The sequence below is a fragment of the Lissotriton helveticus genome, chromosome 7 (genome assembly GCF_964261635.1).
Source record: "Lissotriton helveticus chromosome 7, aLisHel1.1, whole genome shotgun sequence".
NCBI classification, from domain to species: Eukaryota; Metazoa; Chordata; class Amphibia; order Caudata; family Salamandridae; genus Lissotriton; species Lissotriton helveticus.
The window spans coordinates 765,805,529-765,824,333 of record NC_136068.1 but is presented as its reverse complement, the minus strand read 5'-3'; the positions used below and the strand labels follow the sequence as shown (position 1 = coordinate 765,824,333).

The window sequence follows — 18,805 nt, the reverse complement described above, 5'->3', positions numbered from 1 at the left end:
TTTATCTTCCCAACCCCTAGTTTCTCTCATTCAGTGTTTGTTAGCTTTTTGTTGTTCGTAATTGATATGTTTGTATTATTATTTTTTCAATAATATCTGATGTGAGAATATTTTCTATTGTGTGTTCTAATGATTTCTAAATGTGTAAATAGTCTTTGCCTTTAATGTTTGCTAACATTAGTCCAGCCTTGTAAATATTTGTAAATATTTGCAATCAATGTCTTTTTTTCTGTCAGCAATTTTTTCAAATTATAGAAAATATAAAATGATTGACACAAAATAATGGTGTCCAGGGAAGCGATAATAAAGTGTTTCTTACCCTATATCAAAAAATTGTATTGAGTAACTGTGGTTTGGGCATTTTGTGTTGTTTACCAAAAAACAAGGATGACTTGGGCACGGTCGTGCCTTATCTTCTTCAGCACTCTGGGCAGAAGTGGTATAGGCGGAAAGGCGTATAACAGAACGCAACTCCACTTGTGACAAAAAGCGTCTCCGAGTGAGTGCCGCCTTGAAAATTCCAACGCGCAGAATTGATGACATTGCGCGTTCTCTTCGGTGGCGAATAGATCTAACCAAGGCTCTCCCCACTGCCAAAAGAGACCTTGCGACGTCCGAGTTCAGACGCCACTCGTGATCCATCATGCACCGACAGCTGAGTTTGTCCGCCCTGGCATTCCGAGAGCCTGCCAGGGGTTGAACTACCAGGGTGATGCCCTGATGTTCCAGCAGAGCCCGCCTTCAACAACCAGTCATCGAGATAGGGGAAGACTGGAACCCCTAATCTGCGCAGATGAGCTGCAACCACCGCCATCACTTTCATGAACACCCGAGGGGCACTGGTGAGGCTGAAGGGGAGCACGGTAAATTAAAAGTGCTCGTGGCCTACTGTGAACGGCAGGTAACGCCGGTGGGCCGGCAGGACGGGGATGTGGAAATAAGCGTCCTGCAAGTCCAACGCTACCATCCAGTCTCCGGGGTCTAGGGCAGCCAGAACTTGAGCTAATGTCAGCATCTTGAACTTCTCCTTCCAGAGGAAGGCGTTGACGCTCCCGAGGTCCAAGATAGGGTGTAGGCCCCTTTGCCCTTCTTGGGAACCAGAAAGTAGTGGGAGTAACAACTCGTCCTACTTCTGGCCAGGAACACGCTCGATGGCCCCCTTGGCCAAGAGGACTGTAACTTCCTCCTGCAGAAGTTGCAAGTGATCCCCCGACATGCGGTGGTACTCCGGTGGCATGGCTGGAAGGGTCGCCTCGAAGGGGAGGGAGTAGCCCTTTCGGACGATTTGCAGCACCCACCTGTCCGAAGTGAAGGTACGCCAGTGGAGCAGGTGATGGCGAACTCTGCCTCCCACTGGCGTGGAATGGGCCTGAAAGCTCGTACTAGGAAAGCTTTGAGGCAGATGCTGCTGGAGCAGATGTGGACTGACCGGCTCTCTGTCACCCTGCTCCGCGATGGCAGAATCCACGTCTGAGAGCACGTTGAATCTGGTTCTGCGGCCTGTGGCTGGATGAACATGCGGGGCGCCCCTTCCTTGGCCACGAAAGGGGCAAAAAGCAGAAGTTTGGTGGCGCTGGGCCGACAGACCCAAGGACTTGGTCGTAGCCCTGGAGTCCTTAAAGCGCTCCAGCGCGCTATCTGCTTTGTCGCCAAAAAGGCGACGGCCATCAAAGGGCATGTCCATGAGAGTGCTCTGGACATCCCCTGAAAAGTTTGTGGACCTCAGCCAGGCGTGACGACATATCGCCACCGTTGTTGCAATCGCTCTGCACAGCGAGTCTTTGGTGTCAAGTCCACATCTAATGGAATACCGTGCTGCATCTCGCCCCTCAGCAAGAGCCTGGGCGAGCCGTGTCCTGGCCTCCTCTGGACACTGGGGGAGCACCTCCGCCACCATATCCTACAGAGTGTGTGTGTAACGGTCCAAAAGGCATGCGGTATTAATAGACCGCAAACCAAGACTGAGTGATGAAAACAGTTTCTTGCCAAACTGTTACATCCTTTTTGATTCCCGGTCCAGGGGTGCTGACGGGAAGGCGGTTTGGAACGTGGAGGCCTGTATAACCAGACTCTCAGGGGTGGGGTGTAAGGACAGAAAGCAGGGGTTGCCCGGAGCTGGGCGGTGGTGCCGGGGCACCTTCCGATCCACAGGAGAGACTGTGGAGGGCTTGGACCAATTGCCCATCAGAACGTCGGTGAGGGCCTCATTAAACCGCAGCAGAGGCTCCGAAGAGCTTACTGGCATTTGAAGCACCTCAGTGATGAGGTTAGTCGTCACGGCCGCTGCAGGGAGCTCCAGGCGCAAGGCCTTGGCCGCCTTGCGCAGCACCACAGCATAATTAGCACCCTCATCCGCAGCCATGGAAGAAGGAGAGATGAAACCAGTGTCAGGCGAAGTGTCTAGACCACTGGCCTCCCACAGCTCATCTGCCCAGTCCTGACTTACCTGGCACTGCTGTGCCAGAGGGTCCTCAGACCCCTCCCAGTCCTCCCCTTCATCCGTGTCCTGGTAAACGGACAGAAATGACGGAGCCGGGTCATAGGAGAAAGGCTCACCCATCGACGCCAGAGACAGCGGCGAGCGGCGCGGCTCCGACGCCGGACTGAAGAAAGGGACGCCCATGGGGGTCGACGCCAGCGGAGATGTCGTGAGGTCAACTGGCGTCGACCTGGATACAGGCCTGGATCCCACAGGGGCCTGTGGTGTCGAGACCGAAGTCGACGACGGGGCCGAAGCCGCCGGCTCGCTAGGACCCCCAGTCAGACCTGCGGGCCCCGGAGTCGCGCCGGCAGGCCTCGACGGTGGGAAGAGAGTCCTCATGGCCACGAGGAAGTCTCGAATCTCGCCTGAAGTCGCATAAAGCCCATGGACCAGAGGGCGTGGGGCCGGATAAGACTACTGTGGCTCGCTAGGACCTCCAGTCAGACCTGCGGGGCCCGGAGGTGCGCCGGCAGGCCTCGACGGTGGGAAGAGAGTCGTCATGGCCACGAGGAAGTCTCGAATCTCGCCTGGAGTCGCATGAAGCCCATGGACCAGAGGGCGTGGGGCCGGATAAGACTACTGTGGCTCCGGCGGAGCAGCGCGAGTGGTGCCACCCGAACCCTCGGCCGAGTCGCGCGCCTGGCGAGGGTAGTCGCTTCTTCGACTTATTTTTGCCATGCCTCGACTTACCTGAGTGCGAGGACTTGGATCCCGACGAGCGGTGAGGACTGCGGCTCCGCGACCGGCCAATCGACTTCCTACTCGACCGGGACCTCGAGCGGCGCGGAGCCGACTGCCAGATCTCGAGGAGCTTGCAGGACCGCTCCCGCCTAGCTTTCGACATCAAGGCCCGGCAGTCAGGGCACGACTTGTCATCGTGGCCGGCCCCAAGACAGTAGACACCTATGGTGGGGGTCGTAACCGACATCAGTCAGTGACAGGCATCATACGGCTTGAACCCGGGCATCCCTACCGGCACCAGGAGTCGAAGTTGACTCAAAAAGATAGACAAAATGTCTAAAAAGTTAGTAAAAAAATGACTAAGAGTACGCTCTTCCAGGATCTGCGCTTGCTGGCGCGAAAAAAAGAAGAACTGACGTTAGCACGCGAGGGCGGCGTCTAAGTACTCTGACAACGTCATCCCGGCGTTCACAACGCCGACGATGGACGCGGAGCCGCAGACGACGCATACCGATGCGCAGGGTACTGTTGCCGAAAAATCTTTCCGGATCCAGCCAGACGCCTGGGGATATTCTAAGGTAAGGAATCTAACTAACGTGTTTCTTTCAGATTCATGTAATCAATTACATCACTCATTAAATTAAGAGCAGGGCCAATATTACAGATCGGGCACACTGCCCTGGTCTGTGCCGTGGCACACCTTGTCAGAGCACCTCCAGACACTGATATGGTGAGGTGCTGTACATTTTAAATTGGGTACCATGGCGACCATCGTGCCCTAGAGGAAGAGCATTAATGAACAGCTGTTTCTTAAGCCACTGGTTCCCTTTCACACTGCAGGCAGCACCCTGGCACGCATTTGAAAGGGTGCAGAGAGCTCCATGCAGGCCGGTGCAATGAGTGACGAACTAGTGTGCAGGTTGGATGTGAGGAAGGGTCCACAGAAACCCTTCACCCCCCCCCCCCACCCCCCCCCACGTCCAAGGTGAGTCATCAGGGGAGCACTGACCGGGCACTATCTCGATGTGGCGCACAGTGATTGTGCCTCTGCTCGGGAAGAATTAGTATAGCCTCCTAAATAAATAACCTAACTAAAGGGATGACCAGGATCATTTTGTTGGAAAGACCCTCTGCAGACGTGTCAACAGACCCGGTTTAGGCATGAGACTCCAGATTTTTTAAGCCAAAATCAGATTTAATTTATCTTCCTCATGCCTAAAATTGCTCCTTCTTCAGTGCAATCAATGGGCAAAACTAAGCCCCCGCCCCCAATTAAAATGTCAAAACCTCCCTCTTTCCTGCTTCGGTTGGTATGTATGCCTGCATTTTATACGGGAACCATGTTGCAACACAGTGCAGATAAAATCAGCATGTCTGTGCGTAACTGACAGCAATATCAAGTAACAGTAGTCACAAGTCTTAAATGGAGGTTTCTCGTTGGATCTGATACAAAGTTTAGTAACATGCTTGCAAACCTTAGTGCATAATACAATGATGAGCTGTCAATAGCTGTGTTATGTTTTACCATTCTCTAAAATGCTTTTTCTTTGTTTTGCATTTTATCTGAGTGGGGGACAAAAGGAAGCATTGTTTTCGAATGGTTTATTGGATAGCTGCTGCAGATGTTTCACTTCACAACCTTGCTTCTGATTGGTGCCTTTGCCGATAAAGAGACATTTGCCACTATTGCCTCTGCAAAAAGCCATTGAATAAGGTATTGGGTTTACCCTCTACTGAGCCTTTGTGTGATTGATGGACAAATGGCTATTTGCTTCTCTAGGTTAACCAATTTCAAAGTGATCACCAAATCTTCGCCTTGTTAGGCAAAGCTAGAAGAAGTGACTCATGGACAGCCCATTGTAATACTCTTTATTAAGAGAGCTCTCTCCTTTATTAACTCATAATTTTCGGGCTCAATTGTGTTTATTGATTATACCACTAATTGAATTCCCAGAGAAATACTGCATTTTTCAACAGCTTACTTTTGTTCATTGTGAGAGGCTGGCCTGGTATATAATGTCCACAAATGTAAGTGGGCACCTTCCACCAGTCCAGACAACCCTTATGGTGATTTAAGAGGTTTCGGACAACATTAGATAGCTATCCAAATGGTAGCTGTGGATAGCAGCCTCCAGGCTTAGCCTTGAAGGAGTGTAAAGCAGCATGTTTTACCAGAAGGCAATCTTAAAGTATAGATTAAATGAAAAGAGAACCGCACAGTAGTTATAAAAACATGTATTTATTATTTAACACTATCTAGTACGTTACAATATCTCCCACACGGAGATAGACACAAAGCACACAATACTTTAGCAAAGTAATCACAGTAAATAGCACTAATACACAGCAGGCCCCAGGGGAGGACCAAACCATATACTAAGAAAGTGGTATGAGAACCACAAATCGAGTCAGGACAATGTTGAGAGGTCGAAAAATTGCTGGGACCCCAAGGAACTACCCAAGGTGACTGCTCCACACAAGTCTATGTGCAAGTCGCAGCTGGAATTTTAAAGATTAGGGACCCTTCCCCGTGGACCCTGAAAAAACCCTCTGGAAGACAGAAGGTTGGAGAGCCACCCCATCCTTGGATACCGAAGTACCCAATACCTACCCCAGGGAAGCCTGGTGCATAGGTGTGAAACGGTGTCGGAAATCGCCGTCGAACCCAATGGAGGACGTCCGGAAAGTGCCACTGCTGGAAGAGGAGACAGTGCCAGTAGGAATCCAAACATGGATTCTTGTTGAAGTGTACCTGAAAGCATAGGTGACAGAGTCAGGGTCACTTAAGAGTGACAAGGAACTCGGTAGACGAATGCCCACCGATGCCGGGTGCTTCAGGATAGTTGACAGTGACCTTGACTCTGCAGCTGCGGGGACCAGGTGATGCGGAGGACAGCCAGGAGGCGGATACGAGCGGTCCTACAAAGGATGTCGAGTGCTGAGGGGTTGGTGTCTGACGTTAACACCAAAAAGCCTTGGCAAGGGCCATCCACGCCGGAGGTCAAGAAAGTGTACGGTTCGGGCCAGAAAGGTCCAGGAGACTCACGCCAAGCAGTGGAGTCAGGGCAGACCCTGAGCAAACAGGGGAGCCCCCAAGGAAATCAAAGGTGACCCTCAAATGGACCCATAGGGCAACGGCACAGGAGTCGCGAGAGGACCTCGAGCAGCTCACCAAAAGAGGCAGGCCACGATGCAGTGTGGCCATGATTTTCGTCCCAGGAGGTGCTTGGGGTTGGGGCTACTTGGAGCCCGAAGATCTTCTTACAAAGATGTCAACTAGCCTTTGCAACTGCAAAGGTGACGCAGTACCTTAGGATTCGGTTACTGCAACCCCCACTTGAGCTGCTGGTCTCAAACTTGGTCAGAGGGGAGAGCAGGCCTTGGGGGCTGAGAAAAACCACCACCTGAGTTGCAGAACCCACAGAGTCTGGAGGATCTCGGGATCTGCAGACCAGTCATCTTTGTTGCAGTGCCTGCGAATGCATGGAAGTGACTCCTTCACTCCAAGGAAGATTACTTCGGTAGTCCTTGATGCTTCACCGGCCTTGGAAGGTTCCTGGAGGATGCACAGGCACAGACGATGCAGCAGACTGGAAGGGTGAATAAGTCAGGCCCAGATGAAGTCCAGCGAAGTCCAGAGTGCTCAGACAATAGAAGTGCAGTGGTTTCAATTCTGAATCTTGTCCACGACAAATCTAAGGTCCTACTGCCAGGTAAGCCCTTAACTACCCACGGGAGAGGGTTGGAAAGATTCCGGGGACCCTCCCAGGAGAGGGTCTGGACAGGGGTGAGGTTACTGGCATGTCCTTTGTCCAGTTTTGCACCAGAGCAGGAGCCAACAGCTCCCAGGACTGGTTTGAACTGAACTATGCACAGGGACCTCTAATGTGCCCCTCTTGCAGACTTTCAGGCACTGGCAAGCGCACCCACCCAGTCCTAATACACTAAATCCTGTCTGGGAGGCGATCACACCTCCCAGTGACAGGATGCCTTTTGTCCTGCCTTCCCCTGCTCGAGCTTGGCTGAGCAGCAGGAGGGCAGAAATGTGTCTCTGGTCGGCAGCAACCATTTTGTGCTGTCTGGAGCTAGAAGGCTGGTACCGGGAACACCGAAAGCCCCACGGAGGGTCTTCCTGGTGGGTGGAATCATACCACCCGGTTACCGGTGTGAGGGTATGAGTCCAACATGTTTGACACCAAACACAATAGGGTTTTTTGCAGCCGTTTTCGAGATGGTTAGTACCCAAGTACATAATAACAGTTTAGGGAGAAAGCAGATAGACTGGGGTCTTGATTAGCAGGATCCCAGTCAGACTAGTCAAAACAGCTTAGTACCAGAGAAAAAGTGGGGGTGCCCATGCAGAGGGATCCTACCTTCCTACATTCATCTACAAATACTAATTTCTGAAAGATTTTCACATAAAATGGTCTAAAGATTCTAATTTACTATTATTGCACAAAAGACACATTTAAACATCATTCAATCGAAGAGGAAAATAACCGAATTTATTATAGACAAATCCTCTACGTTCATACAGTGCTTGGTTTTATTTCTGGGCAGGGGGAAATGAAGTCAGTTTTAATTTTAAACATCTACTAAACGGTGTACATTTGATTTCATTACTCTCATGTATATTACAGCTACTATATTCCCTTATCTCATCGATTTTGTAGATGAGGTTTCAGATGAACATTACGCCAGGAATTCATCAGATTATAAACTTTCCTACAGTTATCAATTACATTATATTCCATCTTATCCTATACTATATATTGTTTCTTTCTTAAGAAAAGTTATAGCAAGTGCTTTTCTTAGGCTTCTCAGTTTTTTTACTCAATCTTTCTTTTGTCGCGTCACACATAGGTAGGTCCTTTGTTTTATGGAAGTCTACTCTCCACATTTCCTTAATTAATCCTCTTTATCTTCCAAATAGTCTTTGATTCTTACATATATTTGAATAGCTGTATCTCAACTTTTTATCCTTTTCCCATGTTCCGTCTTATCTTTCTATTCTTTTGAATCCATAAAGTAACACCTTCTTTTCCAAATGTATTCTTTAAGCCTTTCTTATTGGGAGAAGAGTGGAGAGTTACAGTTTCCAACTTCTAGTGTCTCTACTTTATGCAGCATATTCCAGTGACCCCAACCACGAAGAACAGAGTACAGAATGAAAACTAATACATTTAGTAATGCTAATAAGATTACCTGTTCTATTGCGCTTTTCAATTTATTCATGTGTCCTTCAAAGAGAGGGAAATGTGAGAAAAAGAATTCATAAAATGTGTTTTCTTCCCTTTCATCCTGTGATAGCGTGAAGATGACTCCAATTGCAATCTTTTTTTTCCTCACAATTCCTGAGGTAGAACCTCCGCTTTCATCTGACATGTTAAAGCTTTCTTCTACAGACCTACAAAAAGTGGAGACAGGACAGTTATTGGAATCATGTTGTGCTTTTACTGTAGTCTTTTTCTGTGTGTTTATAAAAACAAATTTATTGGAAAAACTGAAATACACAAAATGAAGCTCCAGAACTATTTATAAATAGCCCAGTGGCTGCTAAACAAATTTATACTGACACCCAATGCAGAACAAAGTAGCATATTATATGTAGATATATGCTTGTGGATTTCTCAGAAAAAGGATTCAGTCATACTTGCATGATATATTCATGCAGCAGATATTTGGGATATGGATGGGAATAAGCATTGACGCTAGATGTTTCAGCATATACTTGCACGGCTGTATGTGGCATTGTGTGACTCAGTGTCAACTTCGCTCCACCCCGAAAGTGACGACTGGAGCCACATATAGGTTCCACGCCAGCATGCTTATGTCAGTTTCTTTTTGAAAACTGTCGCTGAGCTCAAAACTTAATCAGTCGTTCCAGTGTGCTGATCATGTCTTTGTTTTCTTTTTAGCTGGAAAAGATTCCATTCCACAGAACGGGGAGGAGGAAGGGAGGTGAGAAATTTTTAGTATCAGCCAGAAATAGGGTTATTAAAGGAAATTAAGATGCTCACTTGATGGATAGATCTAACAGCATATAAACCCTCCCATCACATGAGTGGGTCAGTAAAATGACACAGAGCAAAAACAAGTCCTGTGGAGCCGACAGCCAAAATGCCCTCCCAATTGGATCTGGTTGTGAAGGGAGTAGTGCTTTATGAAAGTGTATACTGATGCCAATATTGCAACTGACAAATATCCAGGGCAGGCACTTCATGTGTTTATGCAGTGCTAGCAGCACTGGCCCTGGTGAAATAGGCCCTCGCCTTTCTGGAAGCTGTTGCTTGGCCATCATGTAGTAGCTCTTAATGCAGAGGACTATTCACTTGGACAAAATCCTATTCTGCTCTGCACTGCCTTGGCCTTCTTTACCCCATAGAATACCACAAAGCGCAAAGGTCTTCTGAATGACAGATGTAAAAAATGAGCACTCTTTGGTATCCAAGCGATGAAGTCTCTTTTGACCGACATGAAAGGCAGCTCTAGTTTTCAACACTAGTTGGTCTGGCAAGAAGGTGGTGTAGGGTGGCTGGACAGACTACTAGTTGCAATACAATATGGCAGTGGTACTGTTCGTAGAGGTCCTGACCCAGCCTCCCCTTGACAGCAGGAAGGCTTTCGATGCCTAGACTACTACCCTCAACTCCAGGAAGTTGATGTGGAGGTGGGTCTCTGCGAAAGACCACAGCCCTCTGATCCCTACCTCTCTCAGATTATATTCACAGTCCAGTACTGATGCATACGTGACCACAGTCGGCTCTGATTGGGGTAATGACAGCAGTCTGCAGCTGGGCCAATTGCAGTCGAGCAGCCACCACTCCAGATCCTGGATAGAATCGGACAAGGTACCCTGATGCTGGGCCCGTTTACACTTTAGATCCCACTGCAGAGCTCGGAGGTGCCTTCTGGCATGGTTGATGAGTATGAAGCAGGAAGTGAGTAGGCAAGAATCCTAGGAGCTATCATCAATTAAACCCTGGGCTGAGGATAAAGCTTCAGGATCACAGCCTGAATGTCCTGGGCTTGTTGATCCAGAGGGAAGCCCTAAAAATGCATTAAATCAATAATGACGCAGATGAAGGGAAACCTCTGTGAAAGAGAACCCCATAGTTGTAAGGTTGTTTGCTGTGGTCTAGAGGTGGTGCATGAATGACAGTAGCAAGCTCGCCTTCCGCAGTCAGTCATCAAGGAAGTGGAGGATTGGAAAGTCGAAACTTCGAAAATGGGCAGCAATCACCTTTGTGAACACCCGAAGGGCACCGGTGAAACCAACTGACAATGCTTGTGGCACACCTTGAACCACAGTTAAGAGTCTGTAGGAAATGGAAATGAATATCCTGCTGGTCCAAGGCCACCATCCTGTTTTTTGGGTTGTGGGCAAATAGTCCTTGTCCTTCCACAGGAACTAATTGAAGGGAAGTGAGAGTCGAAGGTCTAGAATAGAACGGAGGCCTCTGCCCTTCTTCGACACAAGAAGTATCAAGCGTAGCATCCAGACCCAAACTCCGACGCGATGACTCTATCTATGGCTTTTTTTCAAAAGTGCATGCATTTCCTGCAGCAAAATGAATAAATGTCCATTCTGATGAGGGTGGAAGATGTGGGGGATGAAAAGGAATGGGAGGGAATAACCTTATTGGACTACCTGTGTAACTCATCTGCCAGATGTTATAGCCTGCTACCCGGTGGGGAAGATTACTGCTCCTGTCTGAAACAGGGAGGTTGTGTGCCACTCAGGGTAAACTAAAGTCACTTGAAGGCTGATGATGAAAGAGTGGGGGACTGGGCGGGCCACTGTTCTTGTGGTACTGGACGTTGCCTGCTGGATTACTTACTATGGCCTCCAAAGAATTAGGGTGGAGGGCCTTGATGCTGCCTGTAGGCAAAACTGGAAGTGATGCCTCAAAAGGGCCAAAATTATTTGGGATATTGCTTTTGGGGTGTGGAGAGACAGAGCGAGCATGCATTGGCTCTACTCTCTATAAAATATTCCATGGAAGAGTAGGCCTTCTAGCACAAAAGTTGCGAACCGTCTAATGGCATGTCCATCAGCAATGTTTTTTATTTTTAATTTAATTTTTTTTAACTTTATTCATCATGTTTTGTCAAACATTAATATGAACCATAGCATCAGCATGAATCAGCACTTGCACAATACATCAGAATGACAGAAGGCAGTTACATACATGGAGACTCCCGTATACAGCATGGCTTCGTGTATACATATTTGTGTGACTTTAAGGAATAGTGCGCTCTAAAGCCCCTGCGTGCATCCCGGCTTGGGCTCACAGATAACTCTCCGGCAGAAGTGTCCAGTGTCCCAGACAGTTTACCCGTAGACCAGTAATAAACAATGCTCACATTATAGAATTTCCATACATCAATTTGCTGTATTATATTTCGGAGGTGTCTGCTTGGGTACCCAGCGGGGGTCTCCCCGGTTACTCTCGTAGTGCTCTCGAAGGTAGGAAATCAGCGGTTCCCAACTATCCTTGGGGTGGGAAGCAGCCAGCAACAGTTCTGCATAGGTTGTTAGTTGGTCTTTACCATATATAAAATCATGAAGCCACTCTTTGAATTTGGGAGCCCTCCCTCTGCCCAATCTAAAGGCCACCCTCCGCTTAAACAGAAGCAGACCCAGGGCGGTGAACTTTCTATGCGTCTTAGCAATGTCTGCTGTGTACCCCATCAGTGGAGAAAATGTGAGGGGGCTGAGACCATCTCAGACAGTGCTTCCAGCTCCTCAGCCAGTAACCTTGAACTGGAGTGCAATTCCATGCCAAATGTAGGAAATCAGCCCCCTCCCGGTGGCATCTCATGCATCGGTCATCGTCTAGTAGTTATAATTTGCGCAGCAAAATGGGTGTATAGTAAGTACGATGCAAAAACTTAAAGTGTATGATGCGCAGCCTGCTGCTAGCTGTAATTTCTGCAGGCTTCATGCAGCAGAAGTTCCACTGCTCATCTGTCCAGGGGGATTCCAGGTCCCGTTCCCAAGTGACCCTGGCACCTGGTGGTGCATGCAGGCTTTCCAACAGCGCCACCCGGTAGATGCGGGACACCGCGTGTGAGGGGCCTGCCATTTTTAATGTCGTATGCAATACCTCCAGTGGGATGGGTTCCTGCGGGAAGCACAATGTGTTTGCCCGGATTTCATGTTTAAGCCTTATGTAAAGGAACGTCTCTAGGGGGGTAACTCTCTCCCCTATCAGTAGCTCCTTTTGGTCATTAAACCGACGCTCCCTATACAGGTCCACCCATGTGTACAATCCCCTTTTGCGCTGCATATCACGACAAACTGCTTCCTATGTGACTGGGGCGTGTGAAAGGTGTGACAGTGGTATATGAGGGGAGTAAAGTAGGGCCTTACCCATTGCATTAGTCAAGCGTTTCCAAGCATTGCTGGTGCAGGAGACTGTATGGTGCGCTACCCTTTCACCTGGGACCTGTGCCCCAGCAGGGAGGTTAGGGGTGTTGGCGCCATGTAGCCTTGCTCTATATCCAGGTGCGGCATGTAAGGTGGATGGTAGAGCCTGTAAATTGTGTAGTAGGCCTGAGCACTGAGATAGTATAGCTCCGTGTCTGGGGCCTCAAAGCCCCCTCTAGAGAATGGCCGTGTCATAAGCTGCCAGCTTAGTCGGCGCTGCCTCCCGCCCTAGGCTAGCTTGATGAGCAAGGAGCGAAGAGTATTAAAAAAGTTGCGCCCTGGGTAATAAGGTATATTCATCAGGGCCATTCTGCCAGCTAAGTAGAGCGGAAGGGTAATCCAGCGGTCTATCCACATGCACGATCTATCCACGTGCCAATCGTTTGAATTGCAGCCCCATAGTTTGACCTAAGTGTCTCTTCGGGGTGTCTGGTGATGGTGACCCCCAGATATTTGATTTCGTCATCGCACCAGCGCAACGGAAACTCAGGGGTGAATCTAGGAGTGTTGGGGGTGAGCGGAAAAATCTGTGATTTGTTTCAATTCAACTTTATTCCAGACAGGTGGCCAAACCTAATGAATTGCCTCAAAATGGGATTAAGACGAACACTAGGCTCACGGAGATATAAAGTAATATCGTCCACATACGATATTAGGATTTGATGAGGGGTAGATTATGGCGTACTCTCTAGGATGTTGCCTAATTTTGGCTGGCATGGGCTCAATGCCATGGCGAACAGTAACGGAGATAGCGGGCATCCTTGGAGGGTGCCTCGCTTAATGGGGCTTGGGGCAGAGTAGAGCTTGTTAATCTGGACTAACGCCTCCGGCTTCGAATAGAGCAGTTGAATTCAGGCTAAAAAAGGAGTCCATCAGCAATGTTTGACAGTTGTCCAAGAAAGCCCTGGATTTCATCCATGTAAGGCGCTGGAGCACTGCACTAGTTGCGACCACTTAGCCTAGCTGAGTCGGTCGTGTCCAGGCCCAACTGTATGACCTATTTGGCTGCATCCTGCCCATCTTGAATGGTCTGTGCCAAACTGGCACAGAGGTCATCGAAGACTGCTGGTGAAATGTCTGTGAACGTAATGCACGAGTATCTATCCAGGATGTAGCATGCACTTACCGATTTGAGGGCCGAAGAAAACATCCCCTCATTCCAAATGTCTCAATTTTTTTCCAACTCTCTCTGGGGTTTTGGGGCAAAAAGAATTAGAGTTAACTTTGCCAGTGGAGGCATTTACTACCAGGCCCTCAGGGTAGGATGCTGTGCCAGAAAAGCAGTGTCACCGAGAGTTGACTTGTGGTGACTTGAGCTTGTCCGAGTGTGGATAGGAGCAAAGGTTTGGCCCATTGGCCCATTTGGCCTCTTTGAATGACAGTGGTGGAAGTGGTTCAGAGGAGGATGGACCCACCAACGATAAATTAACTGAAAGCCACTCCAGATCTGGAGAGTGCCAGTAAGATGCCAAAGATTCAGATAGGAGCATAGCCTCCTTGAAAATCTCAACCAGCTGTGGTGGTGCCAACAGACCCGGGAATTCGGGGTGAATTTCAATCAGTTGCGGAATCTGTTCCTCAATCAGGAACTGCAAACAGAACCATGGGGCAACCTTAACATCCTTGTGACTTCTCAGGTGGAAAATGGCAAGGCTGGGATGATGCCTGTTTCAACTTCTTGTGTCTTTTCATTGACTTTCCCAAAGACTTAGACCTTGACGATGACGATTAACTACCGCTGACTGGCATGGACTAGGTCCTAGATTTTGAGCAGGAATGGCCTTTACATGACTTCTGATGGGGTTCACTAATGTAGAGCTTGGTTTGGTAGTGTTGGATTGCCTTGGGGTGCACAGGAGCATATAGCTCACATGACTAAGAGTTGTGATTCGACCTCAAACACCTGAGAGACACCTCGTGTGGGATCGGTCACTGACGTCTGTCTGCCAAAGTCCCTGCAAGGTTTAAATCCTGTAGTTTTAGGAGGGGTCATATCTAATTGCACACTGGAAAGAAAGATTTAAAAAAGGTATGTCAAATGAGAAGAAAAAGCAGGAGCTAACCGCAAAACCATGTATGAAAGAGAGAAAAAAGACCAGAGCTGATGTCTGCATGCTGGGGTGCCACCTATAAGGGGCTACTACCTGGGTGGAGTCAACACAAGGACTATGCAGAAAAAATCTTCCAGATCCAGCCTGGTGCCTAGGGATATTTTAAAGGTCAGCAATCTGAACTTAGTAGAATCAGAAACATGAACTACAAATAGAAAATTACTATGTTAAAACATTTAAATTTCATTTAACTATTATCACAGCACTGAGGAAATGCCTATTACATCTACATGGCTCTCTCTTTAAGGTGCTTGCCATTACTGTTGGCACCAAAAAGCTTCCAAAGGCAAAAATAAACACCATTAGACTGAAAAAAACCAGAAGATTTAAAAAGGTAAAATTGTATAAAACAAGTAATTTTAAACAGTGACAAACATACTTAATAAATGTCTCTTTATAATAACAGAAATGCATGAAGAGTTGTTGAATGAGTTGGACACATTTAGAAGGGGAAATGTCGCAAGGGAATGCCTAACCAGTGGATATTAGACTATAGCAATCCAAAAAAGAGAGAGTGTATGGTTACTATTAACATTGTTATCACCTTATAGGTAATTTTAAACTTTCAGACAAGACTTAAATAAGATAAAGACTCTCACTAACCATTTCAGCAGTTCACGAGCTTCGCTAACCGCTGAATATGGACCAGACCCAGATCACATACACAATCACCTCCCAAAACAAAGGAAAATACATCAGCAAAGATGAGGAATTGCCTTATATAAATTAGGCTAGGTTTAATTTATTTAAGTCAAGATCTTTGCTATGCTTCATCCAAATTCTAACACATTGAAGCACTGCACTGATTAAACGCACCGTTGAATTTAAACATATACTGAGACCCAAACTTAATTGTGTCTTCTACAGAGATAAATTAAGTTTCCAGGAGTGAGGTAAAACAGGATGCAGAACGGTTCCCTAGAAATCTATTTTCTTCAGCCTTCAGAGAAGTAGATTTTACATATCCTCCACATATAGCCAATGCGAGACTCTTTGCTAAACAGATCTTCAGCATTACTGACATTTTCTTTCACTCATAGTAACCCTCAAAATTAAATATTGTACCTTCATTCTCTCCCTTCTTGCTAATAACAAAGGCGCCAATATAGTTTGTCATCAAAAATCAAAAATGGGGGAAAGAGTGTACATTTTCTACAACAGACTGCTTTAGATTACACGCTTTGATTTAGTGGTCTGTGGCCCAATTGTCTACTCAGTTTAGTTGATTAAGTGAAGTGGATCCATAAATGATGCCCATTTGTGATGCGGGATATAAAATACAGTTTCACCTGCGTATAGAGGAAGTGTTAAAGATCTTAAGACAACTTTGGGATTCAGATATTCTATGTGATCTGTGAATTTATGTTCTATCAAGACAATTACACTCAATTGAGAAACTATTAGGGTACTATTTTTTGTTGTGACACGTGGGTGTTAAGCAAACGAGTAAAAAACATAAAATAAAAGCAAGGCAATAGCACAAGATTGTGATCATCCCTCAGCTGGCCATGAACGTGTGCGTTTAGGGCGAGCTTCTGAAAACAAATTTAATCTGAAATGTATAAGCAAAAGAAATGTTGAACTATTTTGTCTAAATTACTTTTCAGGAATGGTAGCTATTATAAACTACAATCATAAAATGTCAATCCCAATATCTTGTGTCTTAAATCATCATTTAATAAAGTGCACATAAAAAAATACAACTGAATCATAGGACATCTCACCATCTAGGAAAAACACCATTCTCCAGGCTTGTGGTCTGACTACGTCGCCAGCGTCGCTGATAACTGCTGGCACAGCTGCTGGTAAGCGAGGAGGTTGGTGAAGGGAAAGGGGTGATAAGCAGGCTACTAAGCGATGCTAGAAGAGTGACAAAAAAGGAGAACAGGCAGAAAGTCAGACTGTGGAGAAAAATAGGGGGTAAATCAAAGCAAGAAATGCATTATAAGCCTACTCTACTGACTATACTGGAATAAATCACAATTCAAAAGCTGATCAATAGTTATTTTAACTATTATATAAACTACAATGGGAAATGGACAAATGTAGTGTAGATTTAGTTTGGATTAAAGACTGCTAATTCGATATCACAGAAGCAAATATTTAATCGCATAATTTTGGGCATATGTACCAATACATTTTTACACTGCAATGCTACCTTGACTAAACTGTGTTCTTTTTACAATATTTTATTGTGGTGCATTATAGGGCAAAGTTAACACATTACCAGATCTTGCTATGCCACTGTCTCGATCATCGTTTAGTCCTCTCCCAGGCATGTCCATTGGGTTACTGTGAACTATAAAATAAAATGCACTCATTAACCATTTAATATGAAAACATGTTATCAAATAATTTGCCATGCAATACTAGAACTACGTCATGCATACTTAATTATTTCAAATTATCTATTTTAATGCAATACAAAAGCCCGTCACCAGGAATTGCTGCCAAGTTGAACATGCCTCTAAGTCTTCTTTACACATAGCCAAATACTTAAACTAAAAGACAATATTTTTTCCAGCCAATAAAACGTGTAGAGTCCATTTTTCATGAATAAGTTCAAAATTAATGAGCTTGCGAGTGAATCAACTCCAGAGTAAAAAATAAAATCCACTCCAGAATAAAAAATAAAATAACTTAGAAGCAAGCGTATATCAACTGCAGCAAATGCAACCAGCGTCCATGCAGTGAATTCATTTTTAATAAGGTGCACCTGAGGAGAGTGCAAAGTAGCAGACTTGAGATGGGGGGAAATACAAGTAAGGACCTAGGAGCTAGAATGATAGCCTCTAAAACAATTCTTGCATTTGTTTTTTAGGGTAATTTTTCGATGAATAAAACATAATACCTGCCAATTTAAAAGCAACACGCCACAGTGCTTGATGATCTTTCCCAGTTTCATCAGTGACATGGTTGTTGTCATGTGGTCCCACCATGGAAATAAAACTTTCTATATTCAAAAACTAATGGTTACTAATGGCTATTAAATGTGATGGTCAAAGAACAGCTATGATTGTCAAGTATCTTGGGGAAAAACTTGGCAAAACCCATTGGAGCTTGCAATGCCAATTTGAAGGCAGCCTACTATATCAACACTTACATACCTCAACAACAGAGTTTGCGTCTCTGCGATTTCAAAAAGTCTTTGTAGTAGACAGACATTACTTTATATAAGCATGTGCAAAATCTAAAATGTATGTGTAAACCTCACAAGTGAGCTAAACACGTTTAATGGTATTAGGTAGAATTGGATCATTTCATTTCCACAGCGGGGTCACATAATGCAACCATTTTGCAACTCTGACTAGACTACTCATACAGCACATTGCAAACCTGCAAAGAAAGAAGCGCTCCGGATGAGGCGGAGCGGACCTTGTTCAGAGAATGCCCTCCTGGGGCTGCAAAGCTGAGAGAGACCTACATGGCAAAATGCAAAATACATAATGGAAGAAAGAAATTAGTAAAGCAGAACAAGTCTGGAAAAAGATATGTAGAGGCTTAAAGTGTTCATCTGGTCAAATGTTGTCCTGGTGGATTTCAAAACTTGTGGCAGGAACCTCCATCACCACAAAATGACATGAGCAAATTTGGCATTCAACTGTGATAAACTGCAACTCTCAAAGCTAAAATAACCGTAAAGGCAACATGTCACTTCTATCCAAAACTCCTTAAATAAATACTAAAATGTGCTTCGGGATTATTGACATAAAATGGTCATCTGAAAGAGGAGCAACACAACTAATAAAAACTAGGCATGGGCAAAAAGTAACTTATGCCACCATAATTCTTGTAATTTGGGGAATTTTACATTACGCTAGTAATGCGAAATTCCCGATATTACACAACAATGCTACTTTACGTAACATGTGCAATTTGCAGTAAAAAGGTACCACGTACCTACAGGGACGACAGAAGTGAGGGACAGTTATTCACTGTTCTTTTGTTTGTTTTTCAACATAATTTTTTAATGCAATATGCGCCCTTGCACTGAAAATTTACAAAGTCTCATTACGCACTAAAATATAGCATGAAATTATGGATTTGCATTTTCTGCAATATTAAAAAATATGTTGTGCATTTACATAAAATAAGATG

The 18,805-nt window shown here is 45.9% G+C and overlaps 1 protein-coding gene across 6 annotated transcripts in view; it reads right to left on the bottom strand.

Moving 5' to 3' along the window:
* Positions 1 to 18,805, bottom strand: part of FNIP1 (folliculin interacting protein 1) — a 333,439-nt gene that overhangs the window by 122,185 nt on the left and 192,449 nt on the right. For 4 of the 6 annotated variants that reach the window (XM_078653129.1, XM_078653134.1, XM_078653128.1 and 1 more), the window contains 4 exons: positions 18,044 to 18,127; positions 16,935 to 17,006; positions 16,432 to 16,567; positions 8,369 to 8,570 (listed from right to left, as the gene is read on the bottom strand). In XM_078653129.1, coding sequence (XP_078509255.1) covers positions 8,369 to 8,570; positions 16,432 to 16,567; positions 16,935 to 17,006; positions 18,044 to 18,127 — 494 coding nt within the window. The remainder of the gene's footprint in view (positions 1 to 8,368; positions 8,571 to 16,431; positions 16,568 to 16,934; positions 17,007 to 18,043; positions 18,128 to 18,805) is intronic. The other 2 variants (XM_078653133.1, XM_078653132.1) reach the window with 1 other exon arrangement.